The sequence below is a fragment of the Coregonus clupeaformis genome, unplaced genomic scaffold (genome assembly GCF_020615455.1).
Source record: "Coregonus clupeaformis isolate EN_2021a unplaced genomic scaffold, ASM2061545v1 scaf0418, whole genome shotgun sequence".
NCBI lineage: Eukaryota > Metazoa > Chordata > Actinopteri > Salmoniformes > Salmonidae > Coregonus > Coregonus clupeaformis.
In genome coordinates this window covers 172,501-196,228 of record NW_025533873.1, presented here as the reverse complement: position 1 = coordinate 196,228, position 23,728 = coordinate 172,501, and the positions used below count along the sequence as shown (strand labels likewise).

The 23,728-nt window shown below is 49.1% G+C and overlaps 1 protein-coding gene across 3 annotated transcripts in view; it reads right to left on the bottom strand.

Moving 5' to 3' along the window:
- The window catches only part of LOC121555976 (trinucleotide repeat-containing gene 18 protein), a 117,316-nt gene that overhangs the window by 14,367 nt on the left and 79,221 nt on the right, over nt 1-23,728 (bottom strand). For 2 of the 3 annotated variants that reach the window (XM_045215292.1, XM_045215294.1), the window contains 3 exons: nt 21,893-22,034; nt 19,832-20,045; nt 15,073-15,270 (listed from right to left, as the gene is read on the bottom strand). In XM_045215292.1, coding sequence (XP_045071227.1) covers nt 15,073-15,270; nt 19,832-20,045; nt 21,893-22,034 — 554 coding nt within the window. The remainder of the gene's footprint in view (nt 1-15,072; nt 15,271-19,831; nt 20,046-21,892; nt 22,035-23,728) is intronic. The other variant, XM_045215293.1, reaches the window with a different exon arrangement.

Sequence of the window (23,728 nt, the reverse complement as noted above, 5' to 3'; positions counted from 1 at the left end):
AGAGAGAGGGGGGATGAGGGAGAGAGAGAGAGGGGGGGGATGGGGGAGATAGAGAGAGAGAGAGGAGGGATAAGAGAGAGAGAGAGAGGAGGGATGAGGGAGAGAGAGAGAGAGAGAGAGAGGGGGGTGAGGGAGAGAAAGAGAAAGAGAGGGGGGATGAGGGAGAGAGGGGGGATGAGGGAGAGAGAGGGGGGATGAGGGAGAGAAAGGGGGGGATGAGGGAGAGAGAGAGAGGATGAGGGAGAGAGAGGGGGGATGAGGGAGAGAGAGAGGGGGGATGAGGGAGAGAGAGAGAGAGAGAGGAGGGATAAGAGAGAGAGAGAGAGGAGGGATGAGGGAGAGAGAGAGAGAGAGAGAGAGAGAGGGGGTGAGGGAGAGAAAGAGAGGGGGGATGGGGGATGAGGGAGAGAGAGAGAGAGAGGGGGATGAGGGACAGAGAGGGGGGATGAGGGAGAGAGAGAGAGAAATGATCCCAATTCACCAACACACCCTACCTCTGTAGTTAGTACACTGCTAACAGACAGAACAGAGTGGTACAGGGCTGTCTAGCAGACAGACAGACAGAACAGAGTGGTACAGGGCTGTCTAGCAGACAGACAGACAGACAGAACAGAGTGGTACAGGGCTGTCTAGCAGACAGACAGACAGACAGAACAGAGTGGTACAGGGCTGTCTAGCAGACAGACAGACAGACAGAACAGAGTGGTACAGGGCTGTCTAGCAGACAGACAGACAGACAGAACAGAGTGGTACAGGGCTGTCTAGCAGACAGACAGACAGACAGAACAGAGTGGTACAGGGCTGTCTAGCAGACAGACAGACAGACAGAACAGAGTGGTACAGGGCTGTCTAGCAGACAGACAGACAGACAGACAGAACAGAGTGGTACAGGGCTGTCTAGCAGACAGACAGACAGACAGACAGAACAGAGTGGTACAGGGCTGTCTAGCAGACAGACAGACAGACAGAACAGAGTGGTACAGGGCTGTCTAGCAGACAGACAGACAGAACAGAGTGGTACAGGGCTGTCTAGCAGACAGACAGACAGAACAGAGTGGTACAGGGCTGTCTAGCAGACAGACAGACAGAACAGTGGTACAGGGCTGTCTAGCAGACAGACAGACAGACAGAACAGAGTGGTACAGGGCTGTCTAGCAGACAGACAGACAGACAGAACAGAGTGGTACAGGGCTGTCTAGCAGACAGACAGACAGAACAGAGTGGTACAGGGCTGTCTAGCAGACAGACAGACAGACAGAACAGAGTGGTACAGGGCTGTCTAGCAGACAGACAGACAGACAGACCAGAGTGGTACAGGGCTGTCTAGCAGACAGACAGACAGACAGAACAGAGTGGTACAGGGCTGTCTAGCAGACAGACAGACAGGCAGAACAGAGTGGTACAGGGCTGTCTAGCAGACAGACAGACAGAACAGAGTGGTACAGGGCTGTCTAGCAGACAGACAGACAGACAGAACAGAGTGGTACAGGGCTGTCTAGCAGACAGACAGACAGACAGACAGAACAGAGTGGTACAGGGCTGTCTAGCAGACAGACAGACAGAACAGAGTGGTACAGGGCTGTCTAGCAGACAGACAGACAGACAGAACAGAGTGGTACAGGGCTGTCTAGCAGACAGACAGACAGAACAGAGTGGTACAGGGCTGTCTAGCAGACAGACAGACAGACAGAACAGAGTGGTACAGGGCTGTCTAGCAGACAGACAGACAGACAGAACAGAGTGGTACAGGGCTGTCTAGCAGACAGACAGACAGACAGAACAGAGTGGTACAGGGCTGTCTAGCAGACAGACAGACAGACAGAACAGAGTGGTACAGGGCTGTCTAGCAGACAGACAGACAGAACAGAGTGGTACAGGGCTGTCTAGCAGACAGACAGACAGAACAGAGTGGTACAGGGCTGTCTAGCAGACAGACAGACAGACAGAACAGAGTGGTACAGGGCTGTCTAGCAGACAGACAGACAGACAGAACAGAGTGGTACAGGGCTGTCTAGCAGACAGACAGACAGACAGAACAGAGTGGTACAGGGCTGTCTAGCAGACAGACAGACAGACAGAACAGAGTGGTACAGGGCTGTCTAGCAGACAGACAGAACAGAGTGGTACAGGGCTGTCTAGCAGACAGACAGACAGACAGAACAGAGTGGTACAGGGCTGTCTAGCAGACAGACAGACAGACAGAACAGAGTGGTACAGGGCTGTCTAGCAGACAGACAGACAGACAGACAGAACAGAGTGGTACAGGGCTGTCTAGCAGACAGACAGACAGAACAGAGTGGTACAGGGCTGTCTAGCAGACAGACAGACAGACAGAACAGAGTGGTACAGGGCTGTCTAGCAGACAGACAGACAGAACAGAGTGGTACAGGGCTGTCTAGCAGACAGACAGACAGACAGAACAGAGTGGTACAGGGCTGTCTAGCAGACAGACAGACAGACAGAACAGAGTGGTACAGGGCTGTCTAGCAGACAGACAGACAGAACAGAGTGGTACAGGGCTGTCTAGCAGACAGACAGACAGACAGAACAGAGTGGTACAGGGCTGTCTAGCAGACAGACAGACAGACAGAACAGAGTGGTACAGGGCTGTCTAGCAGACAGACAGACAGAACAGAGTGGTACAGGGCTGTCTAGCAGACAGACAGACAGACAGAACAGAGTGGTACAGGGCTGTCTAGCAGACAGACAGACAGACAGAACAGAGTAGTACAGGGCTGTCTAGCAGACAGACAGACAGAACAGAGTGGTACAGGGCTGTCTAGCAGACAGACAGACAGAACAGAGTGGTACAGGGCTGTCAAGCAGACAGACAGACAGACAGACAGAACAGAGTGGTACAGGGCTGTCTAGCAGACAGACAGACAGACAGAACAGAGTGGTACAGGGCTGTCTAGCAGACAGACAGACAGGCAGAACAGAGTGGTACATGGCTGTCTAGCAGACAGACAGACAGAACAGAGTGGTACAGGGCTGTCAAGCAGACAGACAGACAGAACAGAGTGGTACAGGGCTGTCTAGCAGACAGACAGACAGAACAGAGTGGTACAGGGCTGTCTAGCAGACAGACAGACAGAACAGAGTGGTACAGGGCTGTCTAGCAGACAGACAGACAGACAGAACAGAGTGGTACAGGGCTGTCTAGCAGACAGACAGACAGGCAGAACAGAGTGGTACAGGGCTGTCTAGCAGACAGACAGACAGAACAGAGTGGTACAGGGCTGTCTAGCAGACAGACAGACAGAACAGAGTGGTACAGGGCTGTCAAGCAGACAGACAGACAGACAGAACAGAGTGGTACAGGGCTGTCTAGCAGACAGACAGACAGAACAGAGTGGTACAGGGCTGTCAAGCAGACAGACAGACAGACAGAACAGAGTGGTACAGGGCTGTCTAGCAGACAGACAGACAGAACAGAGTGGTACAGGGCTGTCTAGCAGACAGACAGACAGACAGAACAGAGTGGTACAGGGCTGTCTAGCAGACAGACAGACAGACAGAACAGAGTGGTACAGGGCTGTCTAGCAGACAGACAGACAGACAGAACAGAGTGGTACAGGGCTGTCTAGCAGACAGACAGACAGACAGAACAGAGTGGTACAGGGCTGTCTAGCAGACAGACAGACAGACAGACCAGAGTGGTACAGGGCTGTCTAGCAGACAGACAGACAGAACAGAGTGGTACAGGGCTGTCTAGCAGACAGACAGACAGGCAGAACAGAGTGGTACAGGGCTGTCTAGCAGACAGACAGACAGAACAGAGTGGTACAGGGCTGTCTAGCAGACAGACAGACAGACAGAACAGAGTGGTACAGGGCTGTCTAGCAGACAGACAGACAGAACAGAGTGGTACAGGGCTGTCTAGCAGACAGACAGACAGACAGAACAGAGTGGTACAGGGCTGTCTAGCAGACAGACAGACAGACAGAACAGAGTGGTACAGGGCTGTCTAGCAGACAGACAGAACAGAGTGGTACGGGGCTGTCTAGCAGACAGACAGACAGGCAGAACAGAGTGGTACAGGGCTGTCTAGCAGACAGACAGACAGAACAGAGTGGTACAGGGCTGTCTAGCAGACAGACAGACAGAACAGAGTGGTACAGGGCTGTCTAGCAGACAGACAGACAGACAGAACAGAGTGGTACAGGGCTGTCTAGCAGACAGACAGACAGACAGAACAGAGTGGTACAGGGCTGTCTAGCAGACAGACAGACAGACAGAACAGAGTGGTACAGGGCTGTCTAGCAGACAGACAGAACAGAGTGGTACGGGGCTGTCTAGCAGACAGACAGACAGGCAGAACAGAGTGGTACAGGGCTGTCTAGCAGACAGACAGACAGAACAGAGTGGTACAGGGCTGTCTAGCAGACAGACAGACAGACAGACAGAACAGAGTGGTACAGGGCTGTCTAGCAGACAGACAGACAGAACAGAGTGGTACAGGGCTGTCTAGCAGACAGACAGACAGACAGAACAGAGTGGTACAGGGCTGTCTAGCAGACAGACAGACAGAACAGAGTGGTACAGGGCTGTCTAGCAGACAGACAGACAGAACAGAGTGGTACAGGGCTGTCTAGCAGACAGACAGACAGACAGAACAGAGTGGTACAGGGCTGTCTAGCAGACAGACAGAACAGAGTGGTACAGGGCTGTCTAGCAGACAGACAGACAGAACAGAGTGGTACAGGGCTGTCTAGCAGACAGACAGACAGACAGAACAGAGTGGTACAGGGCTGTCTAGCAGACAGACAGACAGGCAGAACAGAGTGGTACAGGGCTGTCTAGCAGACAGACAGACAGAACAGAGTGGTACAGGGCTGTCTAGCAGACAGACAGACAGACAGAACAGAGTGGTACAGGGCTGTCTAGCAGACAGACAGAACAGAGTGGTACAGGGCTGTCTAGCAGACAGACAGACAGACAGAACAGAGTGGTACAGGGCTGTCTAGCAGACAGACAGACAGACAGAACAGAGTGGTACAGGGCTGTCTAGCAGACAGACAGAACAGAGTGGTACAGGGCTGTCTAGCAGACAGACAGACAGAACAGAGTGGTACAGGGCTGTCTAGCAGACAGACAGACAGACAGAACAGAGTGGTACAGGGCTGTCTAGCAGACAGACAGACAGACAGAACAGAGTGGTACAGGGCTGTCTAGCAGACAGACAGAACAGAGTGGTACAGGGCTGTCTAGCAGACAGACAGACAGAACAGAGTGGTACAGGGCTGTCTAGCAGACAGACAGACAGACAGAACAGAGTGGTACAGGGCTGTCTAGCAGACAGACAGACAGAACAGAGTGGTACAGGGCTGTCTAGCAGACAGACAGACAGAACAGAGTGGTACAGGGCTGTCTAGCAGACAGACAGACAGACAGACAGAACAGAGTGGTACAGGGCTGTCTAGCAGACAGACAGACAGACAGAACAGAGTGGTACAGGGCTGTCTAGCAGACAGACAGAACAGAACAGAGTGGTACAGGGCTGTCTAGCAGACAGACAGACAGACAGAACAGAGTGGTACAGGGCTGTCTAGCAGACAGACAGACAGAACAGAGTGGTACAGGGCTGTCTAGCAGACAGACAGAACAGAGTGGTACAGGGCTGTCTAGCAGACAGACAGACAGAACAGAGTGGTACAGGGCTGTCTAGCAGACAGACAGACAGACAGAACAGAGTGGTACAGGGCTGTCTAGCAGACAGACAGACAGACAGAACAGAGTGGTACAGGGCTGTCTAGCAGACAGACAGAACAGAGTGGTACAGGGCTGTCTAGCAGACAGACAGACAGAACAGAGTGGTACAGGGCTGTCTAGCAGACAGACAGACAGAACAGAGTGGTACAGGGCTGTCTAGCAGACAGACAGACAGACAGAACAGAGTGGTACAGGGCTGTCTAGCAGACAGACAGACAGACAGAACAGAGTGGTACAGGGCTGTCTAGCAGACAGACAGGCAGAACAGAGTGGTACAGGGCTGTCTAGCAGACAGACAGACAGACAGAACAGAGTGGTACAGGGCTGTCTAGCAGACAGACAGGCAGAACAGAGTGGTACAGGGCTGTCTAGCAGACAGACAGACAGGCAGAACAGAGTGGTACAGGGCTGTCTAGCAGACAGACAGACAGACAGAACAGAGTGGTACAGGGCTGTCTAGCAGACAGACAGACAGACAGAACAGAGTGGTACAGGGCTGTCTAGCAGACAGACAGACAGGCAGAACAGAGTGGTACAGGGCTGTCTAGCAGACAGACAGACAGAACAGAGTGGTACAGGGCTGTCTAGCAGACAGACAGACAGACAGAACAGAGTGGTACAGGGCTGTCTAGCAGACAGACAGACAGAACAGAGTGGTACAGGGCTGTCTAGCAGACAGACAGACAGACAGACAGAACAGAGTGGTACAGGGCTGGATTGAGACTCAGCCCAGTGGTTAGAAGTTAGAACAATGGCTGCAGACAGGATGAGCTGTGATTGGTTAGAGAACCATGGCTGCAGACAGGATGAGCTGTGATTGGTTAGAGAACCATGGCTGCAGACAGGATGAGCTGTGATTGGTTAGAGAGAAGCCAGGGTTAGGAGCACAGACAGACAGACAGACAGACAGACAGACAGACAGACAGACATGAAGACAGGCAGGCAGTAGTGCTGCACTATTAGTGCTTTTTTAGGTCGGTTTGGTTTCTGTTCGCAAAAAAAATTATCACGTTTTCTATTCTGTTTTTGTATATATATATTTTTTTACATGAAATTAAATTATGAAATAAAGCTTTTTAATGCAAATTCTAGAGCCAAAAATAGTGAGCATTCAATTAGCCAAAACATTGAAAATATTCCATTGTCTCTGTCGGGTCCACATTGGGTAGACATCAATAGAACAACAGTAAATTACTATGAAATAATACATTATTTCCATTGGGTATATTACGTCGTTTTTTATTTGATGACTTTATTCTTTTTAATTCCTTAAAGTCATCATCTCATCTCTGCTCAGAAAGTAGCAGCCAGCCAAACCCCATCTAACGTTATCTACAGTTGAAAAGGCAACAGTCAACTTAGTGTACACGTCCCACTGGTCCACTCACATGATGTCAATTAGCCTATCAGAAGCTTCTAAAGCCATGACATCATTTTCTGGAATTTTCCAAGCCGTTTTAAAAAGGCACCGTCAACTTAGTGTATGTAAACTTCTGACCCCACTGGAATTGTGATACAGTGAATTATAAGTAGAAATAATCTGTCTGTAAACAATTGTTGGAAAAATGACTTGTGTCATGCACAAAGTAGATGTCCTAACCGACTTGCTAAAAACTATAGTTTGTTAGCAAGACATTTATGGAGTGGTTGAAAAACGAGTTTTAATGACTCCAACCTAAGTGTCTGTAAACTTCCGACTTCAACTGTATATTCTCCCTATACTGTACCAGTGGTGTAAAGTAGTTAAGTAAAAATACTTTAAAGTACTACTTAAGTCGTTTTTTTGGGGGGGGGGGTAATCTGTACTTTACTAATTTTACTTCACTACATTCCTAAAGAAAATAATGTACTTTTTACTCAATAGATTTTTCCCCTGACACCCAAAAGTACTCGTTGCCTAGCAGGATTGGAAAATGGTCAAAATGCACGCACTTATCCAGAGAACATCCCTGGTCATCCCTACTGCCTCTGAGCATCCAGAGAACATCCCTACTGCCTCTGAGCATCCAGAGAACATCCCTGGTCATCCCTACTGCCTCTGAGCATCCAGAGAACATCCCTACTGCCTCTGAGCATCCAGAGAACATCCCTACTGCCTCTGAGCATCCAGAGAACATCCCTGGTCATCCCTACTGCCTCTGAGCATCCAGAGAACATCCCTACTGCCTCTGAGCATCCAGAGAACATCCCTACTGCCTCTGAGCATCCAGAGAACATCCCTGGTCATCCCTACTGCCTCTGAGCATCCAGAGAACATCCCTACTGCCTCTGGGCATCCAGAGAACATCCCTGGTCATCCCTACTGCCTCTGAGCATCCAGAGAACATCCCTACTGCCTCTGAGCATCCAGAGAACATCCCTGGTCATCCCTACTGCCTCTGAGCATCCAGAGAACATCCCTACTGCCTCTGAGCATCCAGAGAACATCCCTGGTCATCCCTACTGCCTCTGAGCATCCAGAGAACATCCCTACTGCATCTGAGCATCCAGAGAACATCCCTGGTCATCCCTACTGCCTCTGAGCATCCAGAGAACATCCCTACTGCCTCTGAGCATCCAGAGAACATCCCTGGTCATCCCTACTGCCTCTGAGCATCCAGAGAACATCCCTACTGCCTCTGAGCATCCAGAGAACATCCCTGGTCATCCCTACTGCCTCTGAGCGTGCCCCTGGCTATCCGTAAATTTAAATTAAATAAATAAGAAAATGGTGCCGTCTGGTTTGCTTAATATATGGGATTTGAAATGATTTATACTTTTACTTTTGATACTTTAGTATTTTTTTTGCAGTTACATTTACTTTTGGTACTTAAGTATATTTAAAACCAAATACTTTTTTCTCACGTAGTATTTTACTGGGTGACTTTCACTTTTACTTGAGTCATTTTATATTATAAAGGTAGAAAATTAGATATTTTTTCACACCACTGTACTGTCCTGTCTTTAGTCATCCTAGCCTCCCTAAGTATGCTGCAGAGCTGTCTGACCAAATCATTTGACTAGTTCTTCAAAGTAGACAAGGCATACTTTCACTAACTGTCTCTGGCCCTCTCGTCGTTGTGTACATTCCTCTCTCACGAGGTCTGTTTGTATCTAGACTAACGTAGCAGGCGTGAAAGTGTATCCGTCCAGATATCTTTATATAAATGAGGAGATGCTCATGTCTCCACCCTAAAAACAGGAGTCGTTGTCCCAAAGGTGGGAAGGAAGGCAACAAGTTTAGGTCAAAAATAAGAAACGCATTGGACTTATTTTAGACAGACTCTGATCCATCTCAGTCCGAAACTGAAATAAATGGCGGGAATGGATTATGGGATTGTAGTTCATTATCACTTTTCTGAACTGAGCTAGGTTGAATATTTGCTTAGTGAAAACTACAATTGCAGCCCTGTCCAGTCCCTACTAGGGCCAGAACGCATCCATCCTTCCTTCCTCCCCTTCCAGAGAGTAATCGCTGATCTGACTCGTCCCTTCCAGAGAGTAATCGCTGATCTGACTCGTCCCTTCCAGAGAGTAATCACTGATCTGACTCGTCCCTTCCAGAGAGTAGTCACTGATCTGACTCGTCTGGACTCGTCCCTTCCAGAGAGTAGTCACTGATCTGACTCGTCTGGACTCGTCCCTTCCAGAGAGTAATCACTGATCTGACTCGTCCCTTCCAGAGAGTAATCGCTGATCTGACTCGTCCCTTCCAGAGAGTAATCGCTGATCTGACTCGTCCCTTCCAGAGAGTAATCGCTGATCTGACTCGTCCCTTCCAGAGAGTAATCACTGATCTGACTCGTCCCTTCCAGAGAGTAGTCACTGATCTGACTCGTCTGGACTCGTCCCTTCCAGAGAGTAGTCACTGATCTGACTCGTCTGGACTCGTCCCTTCCAGAGAGTAATCACTGATCTGACTCGTCCCTTCCAGAGAGTAATCGCTGATCTGACTCGTCTGGACTCGTCCCTTCCAGAGAGTAATCACTGATCTGACTCGTCTGGACTCGTCCCTTCCAGAGAGTAATCACTGATCTGACTCGTCCCTTCCAGAGAGTAATCACTGATCTGACTCGTCCCTTCCAGAGAGTAATCGCTGATCTGACTCGTCTGGACTCGTCCCTTCCAGAGAGTAGTCGCTGATCTGACTCGTCTGGACTCGTCCCTTCCAGAGAGTAATCACTGATCTGACTCGTCTGGACTCGTCCCTTCCAGAGAGTAATCGCTGATCTGACTCGTCTGGACTCGTCCCTTCCAGAGAGTAATCGCTGATCTGACTCGTCTGGACTCGTCCCTTCCAGAGAGTAATCGCTGATCTGACTCGTCTGGACTCGTCCCTTCCAGAGAGTAATCGCTGATCTGACTCGTCTGGACTCGTCCCTTCCAGAGAGTAGTCGCTGATCTGACTCGTCTGGACTCGTCCCTTCCAGAGAGTAGTCACTGATCTGACTCGTCCCTTCCAGAGAGTAATCGCTGATCTGACTCGTCCCTTCCAGAGAGTAATCACTGATCTGACTCGTCTGGACTCGTCCCTTCCAGAGAGTAATCGCTGATCTGACTCGTCCCTTCCAGAGAGTAATCGCTGATCTGACTCGTCCCTTCCAGAGAGTAATCGCTGATCTGACTCGTCCCTTCCAGAGAGTAGTCACTGATCTGACACGGTTTGTAACATTGTTGGATAGAGGGCTCTTCTTTGCCATCTTCTTTGCATAAAGCAGGTTTTGTGGCACGTGAGTGTCTATCCAAGTCTCTAGTTGGTAAATATAGACACTGAACCAGATCGGTCAGATCCCTCATTACTAGGAAGGAAAGGAAGGTTAGGTGTCTAGAACTCAGACCCAAGCAAAAGGTTCTATTTGACATTTTTGATTGTCCATGAGACTCAATATTCAACACCAGATCCCGCCAGGCGACTAGTAGTTTGAGCATCCATGTTAGCATTAGCATCACCACTGAGACACAGAGAGAGGATGGACATCCTTACTTACACAACAGGTGACAGGCGTGTGGCCTCAGGCAGGGCAGGGCAGCGCATGGAGTAGCCTAGCCGTAGCTTAGGCATGTAGTCTAGTCGTAGCATCGGCTAGTTATAGCGTAGCTTAGCCATGTAGCCTAGTCGTAGCGTCGGCTAGCTATAGCGTAGCCTAGTCGTAGCGTCGGCTAGCTATAGCGTAGCTTAGCCATGTTGCCTAGTCATAGCGTCGGCTCGCTATAGCGTAGCTTAGCCATGTAGCCTAGTCGTAGCGTCGGCTAGCTATAGCGTAGCTTAGCCATGTTGCCTAGTCATAGCGTCGGCTAGCTATAGCGTAGCTTAGCCATGTAGCCTAGTCGTAGCGTCGGCTAGCTATAGCGTAGCTTAGCCATGTAGCCTAGTCGTAGCATCAACTAGCTGTAGCATACTGTAAAACTTCAAATTAAAAAGCTGCAATATGCAGAAATCGCTCCGCCATTTACTGGTTGCTAAAATTCTAATCGTTTGCCTAATTTCAGTTTATGTGACAAAACAAGCAGTGTAGAGAATCATTGTCTAAACCGCTGTGAAATTAGCTTTTCAATAAAACAAAAAATATGGTATTTTCAGCTGTTTGAAGCTGATGTATAAAACGAAACTTAAGAACGGGAAACATAGAAATAGCACACATAGAACAGATCTACCCCCATTCAATGCGAATAACAGATCTATAACTCACATTTCTATGTGAATTTGGTCAGGTTGACCAAAAAGTGAAATATTGCAGCTTTTAATGGCCGGGTGTTTATTTGCTTAAATCACTGAACACAACAGGTGATTATTAGAGACAGGCTTCTATTTTAGCCAGGCTTCTATTTCCTTAATGCAACGCATAGTTAAATTGTTTAATTCCAGCATTTTCTTCACTAATTTATTTTTCATTTACACGCGTCATGTTATCCTAGTATGCCTCTATTTAGGAAAAAAACACTTTTCCTTGACAGAATAATTATTCTCCTCTGACTGGATTTTCAGAAGTTCTTACTTCCACCACTAGAGGGCGATGTCTAGGGGTCTGTACTCCCAAAGTTGTTGACTGTTTTTGTGCTTGCCAGTTAGCCAGCAGTTCTCAGCAGTTAGCAGCCAATTAGATAGCAGTTCTCAGCAGTTAGCAGCCAATGGCTAGCAGTTCTCAGCAGTTAGCAGCCAATGGCTAGCAGTTCTCAGCAGTTAGCAGCCAATGGCTAGCAGTTCTCAGCAGTTAGCAGCCAATGGCTAGCAGTTCTCAGCAGTTAGCAGCCAATGGCTAGCAGTTCTCAGCAGTTAGCAGCCAGTTAGATAGCAGTTCTCAGCAGTTAGCAGCCAATGGCTAGCAGTTCTCAGCAGTTAGCAGCCAATGGCTAGCAGTTCTCAGCAGTTAGCAGCCAATGGCTAGCAGTTCTCAGCAGTTAGCAGCCAATGGCTAGCAGTTCTCAGCAGTTAGCAGCCAATGGCTAGCAGTTCTCAGCAGTAAGCAGCCAATGGCTAGCAGTTTCTTACTGGTGATAAGAACTGATGATTGCCATGATTTTTCCAAATCATTATTACATTATTTAATGTAACAAATCAAACAAACCTCGTAAATAATTCATTTAGACCCAGCGTTTATTTGAAACGGGCATTTATTTGAAACAGGTGTTTATTTGCTTAAATGTGTGCTGTTGCCCGGCTATTAAAGGGGACAGGCAGCTATTTGAGACTGCGTTTAATTGAAGTTTTAGAGTAGACTGGCTATAGCTAGCTGTAGCATCAGCTAGCTGTAGCATCAACAAGCTGTAGCATAGACTAGCTGTAGAATAGACTAGCTATAGCCAGCCGTAGCATCAACTAGCTGTAGCATAGACTAGCTATAGCCAGCCGTAGCATCAACTAGCTGTAGCATAGACTAGCTATAGCTAACCGTAGCATCAACAAGCTGTAGCATAGACTAGCTATAGCTAACCGTAGCATCAACAAGCTGTAGCATAGACTAGCTATAGCTAACCGTACCTTAGCGAGGTAGCATGGCTAAAGGTGGCGCTTCAGTGTGTCAGCAGCAGCAGCAGAACAAGCAGCACAGACTGAGAGACATGTAAAGCATCATGGGTAGGAGAGGGGTCAGGGGTGAGGGGTGAAAGATGAGCAGACGGCGGCGAACAACAGGAAGGGGCGGAGTTATCTGGAGGTTTAGTAGACAGGAAGAAGGAGCCCTATTCTCCAAATATCCCAACGAGCCAATCAGAGTTTGAACTGTGTGTCGTGTTCCCAACGAGCCAATCAGAGTTTGAACTGTGTGTCGTGTTCCCAACGAGCCAATCAGAGTTTGAACTGTGTGTCGTGTTCCCAACGAGCCAATCAGAGTTTGAACTGTGTGTTGTGTTCCCAACGAGCCAATCAGAGTTTGAACTGTGTGTCGTGTTCCCAACGAGCCAATCAGAGTTTGAACTGTGTGTCGTGTTCCCAACGAGCCAATCAGAGTTTGAACTGTGTGTCGTGTTCCCAACGAGCCAATCAGAGTTTGAACTGTGTGTCGTGTGTGAGTGTTAGGAATCTAAAAATCCCTCTCAAACCCACAGGTAGCCTTGTTCCAAACCTCAACCCTTTACCATAGCCCTCACAATCACAATGATATTTCACTGTCATCATTGAAAAGGAGTTCTCGGAGCGTGTTTGTTTTTGATCCACTGTACTTCCTGTATGATGCAGAGTTCCCACAACTAAACCCCCCGTGGACTCTGAAGGCACTACATTGTAGGGAAGGAACCCAGTACCCTGGTGCCGTGTGGGGTGGGTTTAGGAGGGATATTTGTCCAACAGAGCAAGTAGTGTGTGCAGCAGACAGACAGACAGAGAGACGAAGCTAGAGACAAGGACCACAGTGCATTGCTTTCTTTACCAAAAAAAAACAATTTAACACCTTTAATAAAGCTTCAGTACCAAAAAAAACACAACTTTTAAGAAAAAACACACATCCACACACGATCAATGTACAAAGTCCACAGCAGCTGTGAGCAAGCCAGGCAAAACCATGACAACCGCAACCACGACAACCATAACAAAAAAAATCAAGTCTAAAACCAGGAGGCAGCAGTGGCAGTGGAGAGGAAAGGGACTCTCTAAAGCGCCTGGGAGTGATGTCACCGCTGTCAGAGCCCCTCCTCTGTGGTCAGTAACCAGGAAGTGAGGTCAGTGTGGTGGAAACATTCAGAATGATGCAGGTTTTACAGTTTTGAGATGACGTGATTCCCTACGGCAAAACATCTCTATCTAACCGTTTAGCAACGTTGTGCCCTTCTGAACGGATCACATAGGGGGTGTGGGTCAGTAACCCAGGGGGGGTGTGGGTCAGTAACCCAGGGGGGTGTGGGTCAGTAACCCAGGGGGGGTGTGGGTCAGTAACCCAGGGGGGGTGTGGGTCAGTAACCCAGGGGGGTGGGTCAGTAACCCAGGGGGGTGTGGGTCAGTAACCCAGGGGGGGTGGGTCAGTAACCCAGGGGGGTGGGTCAGTAACCCAGGGGGGTGGGTCAGTAACCCAGGGGGGGTGTGGGTCAGTAACCCAGGGGGGTGTGGGTCAGTAACCCAGGGGGGTGGGTCAGTAACCCAGGGGGGTGTGGGTCAGTAACCCAGGGGGGTGTGGGTCAGTAACCCAGGGGGGTGTGGGTCAGTAACCCAGGGGGGGTGGGTCAGTAACCCAGGGGGGTGTGGGTCAGTAACCCAGGGGGGGTGGGTCAGTAACCCAGGGGGGTGGGTCAGTAACCCAGGGGGGTGTGGGTCAGTAACCCAGGGGGGTGGGTCAGTAACCCAGGGTCAGGGGGTGGGTCAGTAACCCAGGGGGGTGTGGGTCAGTAACCCAGGGGGGGTGTGGGTCAGTAACCCAGGGGGGGTGGGTCAGTAACCCAGGGGGGGTGTGGGTCAGTAACCCAGGGGGGTGGGTCAGTAACCCAGGGGGGTGTGGGTCAGTAACCCAGGGGGGGTGTGGGTCAGTAACCCAGGGGGGGTGTGGGTCAGTAACCCAGGGGGGGTGGGTCAGTAACCCAGGGGGGGTGTGGGTCAGTAACCCGGGGGGGTGGGTCAGTAACCCAGGGGGGTGGGTCAGTAACCCAGGGGGGGTGTGGGTCAGTAACCCAGGGGGGTGTGGGTCAGTAACCCAGGGGGGTGGGTCAGTAACCCGGGGGGTGGGTCAGTAACCCAGGGGGGGTGGGTCAGTAACCCAGGGGGGGGGTGGGTCAGTAACCCAGGGGGGTGTGGGTCAGTAACCCAGGGGGGTGGGTCAGTAACCCAGGGGGGGTGGGTCAGTAACCCAGGGGGGTGTGGGTCAGTAACCCAGGGGGGTGGGTCAGTAACCCAGGGGGGTGGGTCAGTAACCCAGGGGGGTGGGTCAGTAACCCAGGGGGGGGGTGTGGGTCAGTAACCTTGATCGAAGGAGTCGTCGTCGGAGGAGCTAAGCCCCGCCTCCTGCAGCAGGAGGGATAAGTGCTTCTGTTTCCTCTCCCGAGCCGCCTGATTGGACGAGGAGGGGGACGGTCTCTTCCTGGGCGGGGCTGTGTGGGGTCGCGACCCTGAGAGGGGGGGACAGTCCGCCCAGGGGACATCCTCTTCAGAGTCAGAGTCTGGTGAATAAACACACATTAACATGTTGGTCATTTAGCAGACGCTCTTATCCAGAGAGACATACAGTTAGTATATTCATATTAAGACAGCTAGGTGGGACAACCACATATTACAGTAGTTAGTATATTCATATTAAGACAGCTAGGTGGTACAACCACATATTACAGTAGTTAGTATATTCATATTAAGACAGCTTGGTGGTACAACCACATATTACAGTAGTTAGTATATTCATATTAAGACAGCTAGGTGGGACAACCACATATTACAGTAGTTAGTATATTCATATTAAGACAGCTAGGTGGGACAACCACATATTACAGTAGTTAGTATATTCACATTAAGATAGCTAGGTGGGACAACCACATATTACAGTAGTTAGTATATTCATATTAAGACAGCTAGGTGGGACAACCACATATTACAGTAGTTAGTATATTCATATTAAGACAGCTAGGTGGGACAACCACATATTACAGTAGTTAGTATATTCACATTAAGACAGCTAGGTGGGACAACCACATATTACAGTAGTTAGTATATTCACATTAAGACAGCTAGGTGGGACAACCACATATTACAGTAGTTAGTATATTCACATTAAGACAGCTAGGTGGGACAACCACATATTACAGTAGTTAGTATATTCACATTAAGACAGCTAGGTGGGACAACCACATATTACAGTAGTTAGTATATTCATATTAAGACAGCTAGGTGGTACAACCACATATTACAGTAGTTAGTATATTCACATTAAGACAGCTAGGTGGGACAACCACATATTACAGTAGTTAGTATATTCACATTAAGACAGCTAGGTGGGACAACCACATATTACAGTAGTTAGTATATTCATATTAAGACAGCTAGGTGGGACAACCACATATTACAGTAGTTAGTATATTCACATTAAGACAGCTAGGTGGGACAACCACATATTACAGTAATTAGTATATTCACATTAAGATAGCTAGGTGGGACAACCACATATTACAGTAGTTAGTATATTCACATTAAGATAGCTAGGTGGGACAACCACATATTACAGTAATTAGTATATTCACATTAAGATAGCTAGGTGGGACAACCACATATTACAGTAATTAGTATATTCACATTAAGATAGCTAGGTGGGACAACCACATATTACAGTAATTAGTATATTCACATTAAGATAGCTAGGTGGGACAACCACATATTACAGTCATAGTACAATAAGTACCTTTTCCTCAATAAAGTAGAAGATGGGCTCTACTGTCCCTCACTACATGATCAAAAGTATGTGGACACCTGCTCGTCCAACACCTCATTCCAAAATCATGGTCATTAATATGGAGTTGGTTCCCCCCTTTGCTGCTATAACAGCCTCCACTCTTCTGGGAAGGCTTTCCACTAGATGTTGGAACATTGCTGTGGGGACTTGCTTCCATTCAGCCACGAGAGCATTAGTGAGGTCGGGCACTGATGTTGGGCGATTAGACCTGGCTTGCAGTCGGCGTTCCAATTCATCCCAAAGGTGTTCGATGGGGGTTGAGGTCAGGGCTCTGTGCAGGCCAGTCAAGTTCTTCCACACCGATCTCGACAAACTATTTCTGTATGGACCCCGCTTTGTGCACGGGGGCATTGTCATGCTGAAACAGGAAAGGGCCTTCCCCAAACTGTTGCCACAAAGGTGGAAACACAGAATCGTCTAGAATGTCATTGTTTGCTGTAGCGTTAAGATTTCCCTTCACTGGAACTAAGGGGCCAAGACCGAACCATGAAAAACAGCCCCTGACCATTATTCCTCCTCCACCAAACGTTACAGTTGGCACTATGCATTCGGACAGGTAGCGTTCTCCTGGCATCCGCCAAACCCAGATTCGTCCATTGGACTGCCAGATGGTGAAGCGTGATTCATCACTCCAGAGAACACGTTTCCACTGCTCCAGAGTCCAATGGCGGCGAGCTTTACACCACTCCAGCCGACGCTTGGCATTGCGCATGGTGATCTTAGGCTTGTGTGCGGCTGCTCGGCCATGGAAACCCATTTCATGAAGCTCCCGACGAACAGTTATTGTGCTGACGTTGCTTCCAGAGGCAGTGAGCATTGCTACGCACTTCAGCACTCGGCGGTCCCGTTCTGAGAGTTTGGTGTGGCCTACCACTTCGCGGCTGAGCCGTTGTTGCTCCTAGACGTTTCCACTCCACAATAACAGCACTTACAGTTGACAGGGGCAGCTCTAGCAGGGCAGAAATTTGACAAACTGACTTGTTGGAAAGGTGGCATCCTATGACGGTGCCGCGTTTAAAAGTCACTAAGCTCTTCAGTAAGGAAATTCTACTGCCAGTGTTTGTCTATGGAGATCGCATGGCTGTGTGCTCAATTTGATACACCTGTCAGCAACGGATCTGGCTGAAATAGAATCTACTAATATGAAGGGGTGCCCACATACTGCTGTATATATAGTATAGCTTCAGCTGGTTCAGGTTCATGTGATATATTATATGATATATGATATGATATGATATGATATATATATATAGAAGCTGGTTCCACCATTGGGGTGCCAGGACAGAGAAGAGCTGGGACTGGGCTGAGTGGGAGCTGACCTCTCATAGGGGTGGGAGGGTCAAGAGACCAGAGGTGGCAGAACGGAGTGTTCAGGTTGGGGTGTAGGGTTGGAGCACAGCCTGAAGGTAGGGACTCAGGTTGGGGTGTAGGGTTGGAGCATAGCCTGAAGGTAGGGACTCAGGTTGGGGTGTAGGGTTGGAGCATAGCCTGAAGGTAGGGACTCAGGTTGGGGTGTAGGGTTGGAGCATAGCCTGAAGGTAGGGACTCAGGTTGGGGTGTAGGGTTGGAGCATAGCCTGAAGGTAGGGACTCAGGTTGGGGTGTAGGGTTGGAGCATAGCCTGAAGGTAGGGATGGGCAGTTCCTCTTGCTGCTCCGTAGGTAAGCACCATGGTCTTGTAGTGGATGTGAGCTTCCAGTGGAGTGTGCGGAGGAGCGTGGTGACATGAGAGAACTTGGGAAGGTTGAAACCCAGGCGCGTTGCAGCGTGCTGGATAAGTTACAGGGGTTTGATGGCATAACCGGGTAGCCTAGCCAACAGTGAGTTTCAGTAGTGCAGATGGGAGAGGACAAGTGCCTGGATTAGGACCTGCGCCGCTTCCACACTACGCTAACACACAGACATCACGCTAACCCACACAGACATCACGCTAACACACACAGACATCACGCTAACACACACAGACATCACGCTAACACACACAGACATCACGCTAACACACACAGATATCACGCTAACACACACAGACACCACGCTAACACACACAGACACCACGCTAACACACACAGACACCACGCTAACACACACAGACACCACGCTAACACACACAGACACCACGCTAACACACACAGACATCACGCTAACACACACAGACATCACGCTAACACACACAGACATCACGCTAACACACACAGACATCACGCTAACACACACAGACATCACGCTAACACACACAGACACCACGCTAACACACAGACATCACGCTAACACACACAGACATCACGCTAACACACACAGACATCACGCTAACACACACAGACACCACGCTAACACACACAGACACCACGCTAACACACACAGACACCACGCTAACACACACAGACACCACGCTAACACAGACAGACACCACGCTAACACAGACAGACACCACGCTAACACAGACAGACACCATGCTAACACAGACAGACACCACGCTAACACAGACAGACACCACGCTAACACACACAGACACCACGCTAACACACACAGACACCACGCTAACACACACAGACACACACAGACACCACGCTAAAACACACAGACACCACGCTAACACACAGACACCACACTAACACACAGACACCACGCTAACACACAGACACCACGCTAACACAGACAGACACCACGCTAACACACACAGACACCACGCTAACACACACAGACACCACGCTAACACACACACACACCACACTAACACACACAGACACCACGCTAACACACAGACACCACGCTAACACACAGACACCACGCTAACACAAACAGACATCACGCTAACACACACAGACATCACGCTAACACACACAGACACCACGCTAACACACAGACACCACGCTAACACACAGACACCACGCTAACACAAACAGACATCACGCTAACACACACAGACATCACGCTAACACACACAGACACCACGCTAACACACAGACACCCTGTTAACACACACAGACACCACGCTAACACACAGACACCACGCTAACACACAGACACCACGCTAACACACACAGACACCACGCTAACACACACAGACACCACGCTAACACACAGACACCCCACGCTAAAACAGACACCACTTTAACACACACACCCCGTTAACACACGTACACCCTGTTAACACACACACCACACTAACACACAGACACACACACTTAGACACCACACTAACACAGACACACCACACTAACACACCCATATATACTGAGTCAGTCTGTAACGGTTTACACACCGTACTAACAAAGTGTAACTCACTGTAGTCGTAGCTGGAGCGTTGAGAGGAAGAGCGAGGAGGAGGAGAAAACGTCTTCCTCTGACCTCTAACCTTTCCACCTCCGCCCATCTTCTGTTTCCCTCCTGTTCCAGATGCCGTCCGGCGGGTGGTACTGAGTACGGACAGGGAGAGAGCTCTGTCCAGGTCACAGGCTAGCTGCTCCTGTTCACACACACCACCAGCCTTGAAGACCTGCTGGTGGGAACACACACACACCGTTACACACACACACACACACACACACACACACACACGTTACACACACACACACACACACACACACACACACACACACACACACACACAGTTACACACACACACACACACACACACACACAGTTACACACACACACACACCGTTACACACACACACAGCGTTACACACACACACACACACACCGTTACACACACACACACACACACAGCGTTACACACACACACCGTTACACACACACACACCGTTACACACACACACACCGTTACACACACCGTTACACACACACAGACACGTTACACACACACACACACACACCGTTACACACACACACACCGTTACACACACACACACCGTTACACACACACACACACCGTTACACACACACACACCGTTACACACACACACACACCGTTACACACACACACACCGTTACACACACACACACCGTTACACACACACACACACCGTTACACACACACACACACACACCGTTACACACACACACACACACCGTTACACACACATACACACACACACCGTTACACACACACACACACACACACACCGTTACACACACACACACCGTTACACACACACACACACCGTTACACACACACACACCGTTACACACACACACACCGTTACACACACACACACACCGTTACACACACACACCGTTACACACACACCGTTACACACACACACACACACCGTTACACACCGTTACACACACACACACCGTTACACACACACACCGTTACACACACACACACACACACCGTTACACACACACACACACCGTTACACACACACACACACACCGTTACACACCGTTACACACACACACACCGTTACACACACACACACACCGTTACACACCGTTACACACACACACACACACACCGTTACACACCGTTACACACACACACACACCGTTACACACACACACCGTTACACACACACACACACACCGTTACACACACACACACACCGTTACACACACACACCGTTACACACCGTTACACACACACACACACACCGTTACACACACACACACACACACCGTTACACACCGTTACACACACACACCGTTACACACACACACACCGTTACACACCGTTACACACACCGTTACACACCGTTACACACACACACACCGTTACACACACACACACCGTTACACACCGTTACACACCGTTACACACACACACACCGTTACACACACACACACCGTTACACACCGTTACACACACACACACATACACCGTTACACACGCACAGTTTCACACACACCGTTACACACACACACACCGTTACACACCGTTACACACACACACCGTTACACACACACACACCGCTACACACACACACACACACACATACACCGTTACACACGCACAGTTTCACACACACCGTTACACACACACACCGTTACACACACACACACACACACCTTTACACACCATTACACACACACACACCGTTACACACCGTTACACACCGTTATACACACCGTTACACACCGTTACACACACACACAGTTACACACACACACACCGTTACACATTACACACACACCGTTATACACATACACACACCGTTACACACACACACACACACCATTACACACACACAGTTACACACACACACCGTTACACACACACACCGTTACACACATACACACACCGTTACACACACCGTTACACACATACACACCCCGTTACACACAACACACCCACACGTTACACACAACACACCCACACGTTACACACAACACACCCACACGTTACACACAACACACCCACCCCGTTACCCCCCCCCGTACCTCCAGAGAGTGACTGGTGGACGGCTCCTGATCCTGCCAACTCCTCTCCTCTCCTCCCTCCATCTCATCCTCCTCTCTGGCACAGTGGAATCTCTTCCTCCCTCCATTCCTCGCCTCAGAGTACCGCACCGTCCTGCCCAGCCTGACACACACACACACACGTTAGGAACACACACACACACACACACACACACGTTAGCACTCCTTTAGAAGTCCAGTCCTCCTCATGAAGCATGGTCAGTAAATGGAACAGCAGCCTGTCCTCATTCAGTCTCAATGAGAGCTAATATACACACACACACACACACACACACACACACACACACACACATATATACACAGTGAGCTCCAAAAAGGTGTGTCCAAACCTTTGACTGGTACTGTATAGACCCAGAGATGTATAGACCCAGAGATGTATAGACCCAGAGATGTATAGACCCAGAGATGTATAGACCCAGAGATATATATAGACCCAGATACAGTACCGGTCAACACCTACTCATTCAAGGGTTTTTCTTTATTTGTACTATTTTCTACATTGTAGAATAATAGTGAAGACATCAAAACTATGAAATAACACATATGGAATCATGTAGTAACCACAAAAAAGTGTTAAACAAATCAAAATATATTTGAGATTTGAGATTCTTCAAATAGCCACCCTTTGCCTTGATGACAGCTTTACCATAAAGGCCTGGTTGGTGGAGTGCTGCAGAGATGGTTGTCCTTCTGGAACATTCTCCCATCTCCACAGAGGAACTCTAGAGCTCTGACATAGTGACCATCGGGTTCTTGGTCACCTCCCTGACCAAGGCCCTTCTCCCCCGATTGCTCAGTTTGGCCGGGCAGCCAGCTCTAGGAAGAGTCTTGGTGGTTCCAAACTTCTTCCATTTAAGAATGATGGAGGCCACTGTGTTCTTGGGGACCTTCAATGCTGCAGACATTTTTTGGTACCCTTCCCCAGATCTGTGACTTGACACAATCCTGTCTCGGCACTCTACGGACAATTCCTTCGACCTCATAGCTTGGTTTTTGCTCTGACATGCACTGTCAACTTGAGACCTTATATAGACGGGTGTGTGCCTTTCCAATCATGTCCTATCAATTGAATTTACCACAGGTGGACTCCAATCAAGTTGCCTGTTTGATTACCTTACGGAGGGAATAACTACACTGTTTGTATTCTGCCATATTCCCAGTCACCTTGCCATGGTTAAATGCGAGGGTTCGCACATTCAGTTTTATTGCCGAATGCTGCCGTCTTATCCACGGTTTCTGGTTTGGGTAGGTTTTAATAATCGCCGTGTGAACAACATCCCCTATACACTTCCTGATGAACTCAGTCACCGTGTCTGTGTATACGTCAATGTTATTCTCAGAGGCTACCCGGAATATATATCCCAGTCCACGTGATCAAAACAATCTTGAAGCATGGATTGCGATTGGTCAGACCAGCGTTGAATAGACCTTAGCACGGGTACTTCCTGTTTGAGTTTCTGCCTATAGGAAGGGAGGAGCAAAATTGAGTTGTCATCGGATTTGCTGAAGGGAGGGCGGGGGAGGGCCGTGTAGGCGATTAGCCTGATCTAATGTTTTCCCTAAAAACAGTCAATGTGTTGATAAAACTTTGCTTTGTTAAAATCCCCAGCTACTTTAAAATGCGGCCACAGGATACGTGGTTTTCCAGTTTGCACCAAGTCCAGTGTAGCTCCTTCTTGAGGGTCGTCGTGGTAACAGCTTGAGGGGGAATATACACGGCCGTGACTATAACCGAAGAGAATTCTCTTGGGAGGTAATACGGTCGACATTTGGACTTGTTCTTCACAATCACACCCC